The sequence below is a fragment of the Lupinus angustifolius genome, chromosome LG10, assembly GCF_001865875.1.
Source record: "Lupinus angustifolius cultivar Tanjil chromosome LG10, LupAngTanjil_v1.0, whole genome shotgun sequence".
NCBI lineage: Eukaryota > Viridiplantae > Streptophyta > Magnoliopsida > Fabales > Fabaceae > Lupinus > Lupinus angustifolius.
Window position 1 is genome coordinate 4653636 of NC_032018.1, and position 10051 is coordinate 4663686.

The window sequence follows — 10051 nt, forward strand, 5'->3', positions numbered from 1 at the left end:
ACTTGCTAATCTTTTTCTTTTCTCAATTATTCTTTCATTAACTTTTTTTCCCTTCAATTTTCCTTTTTCAAACCAAACACAACCTTAAATTTGTGGTGGGAAAGAATGTGCAAAAGTATAATATCAATATGTTGTCAATGCAAAATTTTATACATAATTAATATATCAATAATAATTCATTTATATTTAGAGTTAATAATAATTTAAATGCAAATGATAAATAATATATTTTTAATATAATTTTTTTTACATTATGGTGTACATTTTTTTCTTAAATTAATATTAAGATGTGACATTTCATCATTTGTTTGGATCAAGGATGAGGTTGGGTTAATTTTCACACAAGATTTACTCCTATTTAAAATAAGAGCTACAATCCTCTCCAAGCGATTGAGAAGTAGTGTGAAAAATAAAGCAAAAAATAGAATATAATAAGAATTATATCTTAAAATTAAGAGTAGAAATATGATCTCTCCATTATCCCTACTCTCAAAATATATGCACATGATATCTTATGCCTGATTTGGAGCTTCATGAAATACTATTTTAATAATTGTTATCACCACCGTACAAACAATTACTACCCATCATAGTCATTGCTATCACCATCACTATCCTTTTGTTAGGTCTTTTCTATGGTGTTTAGGAGTCCATATTTGTTGGTTGCATTTCTTTGCGCTACTCTATGTGTTAGGATAATATAATTGGTCAGAAAAATATTTAATAATTAATATTTTAATTTAAATATTTTTTTTTTAACCAATTGAGAGTAATAATACATGAAATGGTAGAAAAATGGGATAGCATATATGCTCCCAGTGTCTGTTTGTTATTCCCTTGTGCCTCTTAATGGGGCCTTTTTGCTTATGTGAGGATGTACATTTTTGTTACTCTTTTGATGTGAATTTGTCTTTTCTTAATAAAATTTCACTTACCAAAAAAACTGTTACTATCCTGATATATTTTTGTGTAAAATTTTAACTATGGTTGTCAAACTTATAATGATAAGGCATCACATTTGAACACCCATTACAACTACTATTTTCTAAGGGCACCTTCTACCACTTGATATCCTTCACGACTCCCTCTATTAGACTATTACCACTTCATTGTATAATGATTGGGATGAGAGTAAATAGGGTTGTTGGAGTGTTAGTGGTGGTGAAGTTGTTTTTAAAATAACAAACTATATTTCATTTTAAATAAAAACTTATCTAAGCATTTTGAAGTAGTCAATTCTTGAACAAATAAGACACTTGATGTATACAGCATATTTAGGTTATAATGGTCCCCAGCAGCGATAATAAAACAATCACATGTGAATCACGACCATTATTAAAACCTTGTATGAGATTGTAGTGTTTCACAATAACAAGGAACTTTTTAAGCCCTTAATTAACTTTGGGGATATTAAGTAAAACGTGAGCAGTGAAAATGATAGTGGGAAAGTAATGGTTACCGTTTTAAACGTGCGTGGGCGAGAAGAAGAATTGCTAGTACATTAAAACATCGATTACTTTGAAGTAAAATCATCCATTAATCCTAATTTTTTGCTTAGACTGTTGAGATTAAAGAGGAGAATCTTATAAGTTGGATTTTAACCTTGAGTTGAGGAGAAAATGAAATGAAAAAAAGAAGTGAAAATATTACATGGTGTTGGAACATTAGTGTCACATTCTGTACCTTGCATTCTTTTCATTGTCAATTGTCAAATATAATTCCTTGTGAAAATGATGATTGATGAATGTAAGAATAATTGATTGGTTATAAAAAATAAACTAATGATATATGCTTGATTTAGTTCACATAAGAGATTTTTATTTTATTTTTAATATTTAGAGTTATATTATAAAAGCACATAGAAAAAAATGGGTCATTACCATTAAAATTGGAGCTTGTGTGGTCTATCACCTTGGCAATAGGAGACAGCCTGGTTCTGCCAAACCCGCCTTTCGTCCTGTCAGGTCTGCCTTTGTCCTGCCAAAATATGGGTTGACCCGATCCTTATTACTAAAAAGGTTCAAAATATCAGTCCAACCATATTTGTTAGGGCTGGCAGGCCAGCGGATGAATTGTTTTTTTCTTTCAAAACACACATTTATAACCAACTCAATTATAATTTCATATATAAATAATCATTGCACCTCATAAATGTCTTTTAAAACAAAACAAAATCACAAACCAAAGTCAACAATCTCACAATAACATATTGTCTTAGTTTAAAACTTGTAAGTTCTAAACAATAAGCTAACATAGTTTTGAACTTTTAGACTCATCACAATTAAACTTCTAACTCTTAAGTTTTAAACATTTGATGCTCTATTAGAAGAAGATGCCTCAACTTTTCTAATACTACCTTCATCAACGTCTTTCAAATCTTCTTCTTCATCATCTACATTATGTATACGATTAAATTAATATATGCTTATAAAAATAATGAACTAACAAAAAAATGATAATTACATTAAAAAATAATAAATTAACTTCACAAAAAAAAAACCATCCAACCAACTCCAAGCACAAATCAAAGCTTCCATATTTTTGGATAAAAGTCGACTTATCTTTGTTAAGAACATATGAACCAATGCTAAATGCAGATTCAGATGCAAAATTATAATAGGAATGCAAAGCAAGTCACCAACAATGATTGATAGCTCTGAAAATCGACTTTTATTTTCTTTATACGATTGTAGCACATCCAAATCATTATTATCTTTAAAATTTAAAGATGTCTCCTCCAAATAAAGATCAAGTTGTGACTTTCCCATTTTTGTGGCAAGTTGCGGCTTGTGCTTATCAAATTCATATTAAATATTTCACAAATAAAACATGTTAATAGCAAATAAATATATAATTAAACAATTAATTGAGAAAAATATAAAATTATTACATCAAACATATAACCTAAGTCTTGAATATTTAAATTATTAATTCAGAAAAGTATAAAATACTTACATCAAACATTAGCCTAAGTCTTAAATATTTAAACTATTAATTCAGAAAAATATAAAATATTTACATCAAACACATAGCTGAAGTCTTGAATATTTAAATTATATTTAAACTACTTTTTTTAATGCTGGTCCGCTGAACCAACTTGACCCTCTATGGCCAGTTTAAAAAATGTGCTTCCAAATCGAGTTGAATATGAGTTTTTAGGCTAAAATCTCCAATCTGATCTGCAAAAAATGTCAATCCAAATGAGCTCGCCCATCGGGCCAAGCGCATATTGTCATCCCTACCTCATACTATATATGCTACCGGATGTATAAGAATATGTTCTCTTAGACTATGCTCCAAACTATGTTGCACACCAAATTGCTAATGAAAATATAATATCTTAATTAACAAATTAAAAATTATTACTTGTCCTGCTATTGCATATTTTTTTGGTGAGCAATGATAAATATTATTGAATTAAATATAAAAGATTAGGAAAATAAGTGGTACTTATATCCACATAGTCAAGATACATTAAAACTCGAACAAACAATTAGGAAACATCTTCCACTCCATGAAAGAGTAGTTGAAGGAAGGAAAACAAACATAAAACAAATTCCAAGAGTGCAGAAAAGTTAATTCCAATACCTCATCTAAGTTGAAATGATCATTCTAAAAAACGACTTTAGTCCTACCAACCATAATATCCATATAGTAACGAACCAGAGGAACATCCATTGTTGTTTGTTCTCGTTCTCCATCCATGATAAGTTTGAATGTAAAAAGAAGTTGGACTTATCATCATTATGAATAATTGAGTTAAGATCAAACCTTGAGTAATGATTTTGCCAAACATTGTACGACTTTGAATATGAGAAGAACAATTGATTTGTTGATTCATCCATCACTCTACAAAGAGTACAAAGTGATGGGTCTTGAGCTCCTAAGACTTATTTTCTTGCCAAAATCAACCTTGTTGGAACACCATCCAAGGAGATTTTTCACACGAAACACTTCATCTTTGGTGGTACATTACATGTCCATAATCTTTTAAAGAATTCATTATCGTCATTATTCCCCTCCTATTGAGGCACCTGATAAGCATTATGTACGGAATAAAGTCCACCTATATTATGAATCCAATTCCAACCATTAGAAGTATTTTGTTATTGCATATTACTATTAGTGCGTGATATGGTTTAGAACACTATTTGGAAACATTCATCATAAAATATGATGAAGTTAACTCTTGCAATTGACTTTTTTCATGCAATAAATTTGAATCCAGGATTTTTTATCACAATGCATGGTTAACTAATTTCAAAAGTAGAAGTCTTTGATGTTGATTTTTTGGTATAAGGGACAAATGGACATGTGGTGTTAAATATTAATTTCAATTATTAAGAGCTGTTAGGTGTGACATAATGCACATTAAGATGAGTTTATCCATCATATATAGAGTGAGAGTATCATTAATTATCATAATATACAAAAATAAAAGTGATGGTGCCAAAATTTGATAGGCTATGGTTTTATAGTAATTAAAATTCATGAATGTAATATTTAAATACTGTCAATATAAAAATTTATATACATTCTATTATTTATTTGTATTATATAGTAAAAATATAAAAAACTCCTACATGTGCATACATTTCCCCCTATAAATTCATTACTCTTACTCTATCTATAGAGTTTATAGACATTGGGTGATTTAAAATTCTCCATGCATTGTGATAGTAATTTAGCACCTCCATTTCTCTGCTATTCTTTCTGTCTCTTAAGCCAAGTGCATATTATTGATATAGTTTCTGAAATTGAAAGTAGCATCCTTCAACCTTCTCACTTTTTTCCCTTTTACATCTTCAAAAACACTGCAACAAGCAAACAACCCCAAAGAAGAAAGTGATGGAAACTGAGGAAGTACTTCACATGAACAAAGGTTCAGGCAAGACCAGCTATGCCATGAACTCTACCGTTCAGGTTGGATGATAAATTGATAATAATAATTCGTCATATTTTACATTTTATTATCATGTTGTCTATGCTTGTATGGTTAGCTTCTACGATGAGAAACTCATGTCTATTCTGCTTGGGGCAAAAGATCGACTCTTTCATGCTAATTTTGTAGAACAAAAATTTGTTATCCTAAATATTATTTTAGACCAATGAAAATATGTCATGTTAATTAAAAAATTTAAATATTATTTTTTTGTACAATCCTCAGCCATCCTTCTTTCACTTTAACTATTTTAGAGTTACAATAGATGTGACATATATTTATATATGTGTGTGGGTCAATGAGAGACATCGTGCATGTTTTGGTAGTAGTTCAAGAAAATTTCATCCTCTAATCATTTTGATGCGATTTATGTTGAATTCTCAAACTCGACGAACAAATTAGTGTCGTGTAAATTTATTTTTCTTCAATAACTTAGGATGGTTCATATCAAAATAAACAAATAATATTCTCAGTTTCGGTCTAAATGTTATTTATCCTTTTCTATAGATAAACAAGTTCTATAATTTATTCAAAAAATAGTACTAAATTTCTCTTACTAAAAATTTGAAGTTACTCCAATTTAATATTTTCTTGTTAACAATATATACATGTCTAAAACACAAATTTAAAATTTGCCATCAGGTTAATTGAGTTTAATTGAACAAACATGTGGATGTAAATTTTGTAGGACAATATCATTTCTGTGGCAAAGACAGCAACAACAAAAGCTATTGTACAAATTCTACGCTCAAGTTGGCCAATGATCAACATGTGCATTGCCGATTTGGGTTGTTCCTGTGGACCTAATGTTTTAAGGGTTATTTCAGAAATATTGGATGTTGTCTATGACACCTCACATCGGGAAAATCATCCAACTCCTGAATTGTTGGTATATCTGAATGATCTTTATACAAATGACTTCAACAACATCTTCCAATCTTTACCATCTTTCTACAAAAAACAGAAGCAAGAAAAGGGAGCTGGGTTTGGGTCTTGTTTTATTAGTGCTGTCCCTGGCAATTTCTATGGTAGGTTGTTCCCAAGCAAGAGCCTCCACTTTGTACACTCTTCTTCCAGCCTCCATTGGCTTTCTCAGGTATATATGCTCTAATATTAGAACTTCTAATAAATATTTAAATGTTCAAAATTTTACTTATTTTTCAATTGAAAAAAATTACAAATTTTACTTATTTTTCTATTGTATTATACTATACTTATTAAATAACTATGAAAAGAAAAAAAGGCTGATACAATAATAGTTGCGCCTGATACAGTAATAGTTGCGTCTGTGAAAACACAAGTGTAGTATAGTTGGAAACTTTAACACAGGACTACATGCTACGTAGTAGGTAGACATCTTCATCCATGTACTAAGGGAAAAAATATACAAGTGTACTTGATATCAATATTGACCTAAAAACTTAAGACATTAGTTTTATAGGTTCATTCATATATTCTTCAACTATTCATTTTTACTCAATATAAGACTTCTTCTTCAAACTTGGAATAAGCAACCAGGTATACATATTGTTGGACGTATTTTAGATATGCCAAAGTTAATATCTGTATTATATTTTGTGGTGTGTGATTCACGCAGGTTCCTGGTGGATTGGAGAATAAGGGAAAGATCTACATATCAAAGAGCAGTCCTAAGTGCGTGTTAGATGCGTATTTAATGCAATTCCAGAATGACTTTTCACACTTCTTGGAATCACGTTCTCAAGAAATGGTAAATGGTGGACGCATGGTATTGTCTCTTATGGGTAGGGAATCCATGGACCCTACTGTTCCTCATAGTTGCTATCAGTGGGAACTGCTAGCAAATGCTCTAATGAACATGGTTTCTGAGGTAACATTCTTAACCTACTTTATATGGCCAACTATTAATTGTTTAAAAGTGGTGCAACATTATTGCACGGTATTTTGCTAACCATCATCATAAAGAATAATGTATGTTCAAGGATTTCAAAAGTGTAAATTCAATCTTATAGGTAATATATTTACTAATATATTAAGAGTTAATACTTGTAGTTTTCAAGATTTATATACTCCTTTGGATTCCTTAAACATTACAAAACCCTTTTTGTTCTGTTCAAGTAAGAAAATGGTTAAATCTCGTAAACTCTTTTATTTTGATTCTTAATTTACTTAAGCCGGTAGCCAATATTTATTAAATGATTACGTAATAAGGGAAACTTTAAAATTAAACTCAAATACATTATAAGAACCAAATTCAAAATAAAATCACATTTCCTGTATACATTGAATCCTTTAATTCTTTTACGTCCTAAATATATATTTAAGCCTTCTTGCATTACGAGAGAAGGTGCAATAATATTGATTTTTTTCAAAATATATTATCTGCAACGGTATAAGGTGATTTTTTCCTGAAAATAGTCTCACTACTTGCCGGATAAGTTTTAAACTAACTTTGCATGCTAATTAAATTCTATTCTTCTGATATAGGGTCTTGTTGAAGAAGAAAATGTGGATTCTTTTGATGCTCCATACTATGCTCCTTGCATGGAGGAAATGAAATTAGAGATTGAAAAGGAAGGGTCATTCGTAGTGGATAGTGATGATGCTTATGAGATTGATTGGGATGGTGGAATAGAATCATCATTGGGGATGCTATCAAGTGGTGAACGTGTTGCTATGACCATAAGGGCTGTGGTTGAGCCTTTGTTCGAATCTCATTTTGGGAGTCATATAATGGATCAACTCTTTCGTAGGTACGGTGAACTTGTGGAGGACCATTTGTCCAAGAATAGGACCAAATACATCAATTTGGTCATTACACTTGTCAAGCAATGTTGAAAATAAAAGCTACAAAGAACTCCGGCCATAATAAAATATTTGAATCGATTAAACATTATTTTATTTATAATTAAATTAGTTTCATTTTATTAAATTTTCTATAATTTAATAAATAGTTTGGACCAATTCATATTTAACTTCAATGATCTTTATTATCATAAGCTTCTATATCTACGTATGCTACCATATAAAGTTCATCTAATAATGTCAACAATTGATAGTAGTGTCATTAACTGTTATCAAACCGGTAAGAGTATTGATATAGTGATACAATGGTTTAGTAATTAAACTACATGCCAGTTAAATCGGACATACCTGCTTATATTTATATATGTATAAACCTAAAACCAAAAATTTCAAATGGGTAGATATTCAAATTTATAATCGATATTCATAATCTACTCAAAATTCACATAAACAAACAACTTTAAGTTTTTAACAAATTCAAAGTCTAAATTACAAAACATATATCAATTCAAAAGTATCACTTAACAACCGTAAAATATAAATAAATGACACAAGTTCACAACTCCTTTACAAAACAAATAAATTTGAAGTTTTAAAATTTAACACCAAAGAATCAAAGTTCTTATATCGAGATTATATTTTTGCACCAAATCCTATATTTAGACAGTACTCTAAGATTACACAAATATCATTAATATGTAATCTAAGTATGCATTAGAAGCATATGCCTTAAAGAGTGTTGAAGAATGGTTGGAAAGATGGATCACCTTCTAATATATATATATATATAAACCAGCCAATTTAGTTAAATACCGACCGATTCACTAGTTTTAATCAGTTTTGATACTTGGCCGATTCAATATTTATACCATACTAGTTAGGGGTCTGATTCGTCAGTTTTCTGATCGAACCAACCTGTACGGTACCGTTTTTACATCATTAGTTGATAGGAACTGCATTAATGATATGGTCCATCTTTTGTAACGTTATTAAATTTATTTGGCCTCTTTCCGCTAGCTTTAATTTAGAGTACGAATGAGTTATTGCGATTGAATTTATTCCCATGACAAATCAAAACAGGCACTTACTCAAGAATCTAATCAGCGCGCTGGCCCACTCACATCTAAGGTGAAACTTAGGATGACATCTTGTAATGTAAGACATCTTAGGTTGTGTAATGATACGTGAGTAAAAGAAGTGTCATATTAGAAAATAATAATTTAAAGTGAATATAAGTACCTAGATCTATAAGTATCAAGCATATTTATATTTATGTGTATTGTTTTTCTCTTAAACTCATTCAATAAATCTCTTATTAATTTGAACTCCCTTATTTTTTACAACATGTGGGACTAAGATGAGTATTATGGACCATGGTTGTTTGAGGATCCATGTGTGTGAGAGCAATGATATGTTGTTCCAAATTATATCTCCACTAAATGATAATAAAGTAAAATTATCAATAATAATAAATGTTTAAATTTATTAATTGACTTAACATATTTTTATTAGCACGAGACATAATTTAGGACGAAATTGGAGACAATAGATCTTTTTTTTATGTGTGTGGTCCATTTGTTCTTTTATCAAAAATCTTCATAACAATATGAAGCTTGGAGATATGTCCCATAGATAGCTCTTGGAATGCTCTAATTTTAGATGAACTCTTGTTGACATTGTCATAGCTCAAAATTATTTCAGCTAAAAGGGAATTCACTATAGGGTAGGGACTCTGTTGAAGATGATAATCATCTCACCAACCAGATTTGCCATTAGAACTTGATTTTGCAGTGTTTTCATCAGCTTTCCTTATTTAGCAGTTTTTTGAAATTCTGTTAATTCTGTTTTTAGGTTAGTTTCCATTTATGGCAAGTTTCAGTTTTGTTCATTGTATATAAATAGCTTGGTCCTCTATTCTGTTTTGTATTCAATTTGAGATCAATATTAACATCTTTCATTCAATTTCATCCTTCAAACTTTTGTTCTTGATTCTCATCTTCTTTCATTTTCATTCCATCTTCTTCTTCTTCTTCATTCACCATGGAAGTGTCTTTTTCACATGGTATCAGAGCACCCTTTTAGGGTGTCTCTGCTGTGCCAAACCATCCTCTTCCTTGTCCTTTCCTCTCACCATTCATCCACAAATCTCGTGCTCCTTCAACCTTTTGTTTCAAACCTTCACTGTTTCAATTTTTGGTGATTCTTGACCAATGGCATTGGCAAATCAAATAATCAATCCCATTCTTGACCCTATCAGTCCCTATTACCTATCTCCAAATGAAAATCCTGGTGCTGTTCTAGTTTCTGCTCTATTAAATGGCGACA

The 10051-nt window shown here is 30.3% G+C and overlaps 1 protein-coding gene across 1 annotated transcript; it reads left to right on the forward strand.

The window, feature by feature from the left end:
- Nucleotides 4777–7801, forward strand: LOC109357657 (jasmonate O-methyltransferase-like). The gene is made up of 4 exons (XM_019601643.1): nucleotides 4777–4923; nucleotides 5631–6038; nucleotides 6540–6791; nucleotides 7409–7801. Exons 1-4 carry the CDS (start codon nucleotides 4849–4851, stop codon nucleotides 7757–7759), a joined length of 1086 nt encoding a protein of 361 aa, XP_019457188.1. The 5' UTR covers nucleotides 4777–4848; the 3' UTR covers nucleotides 7760–7801.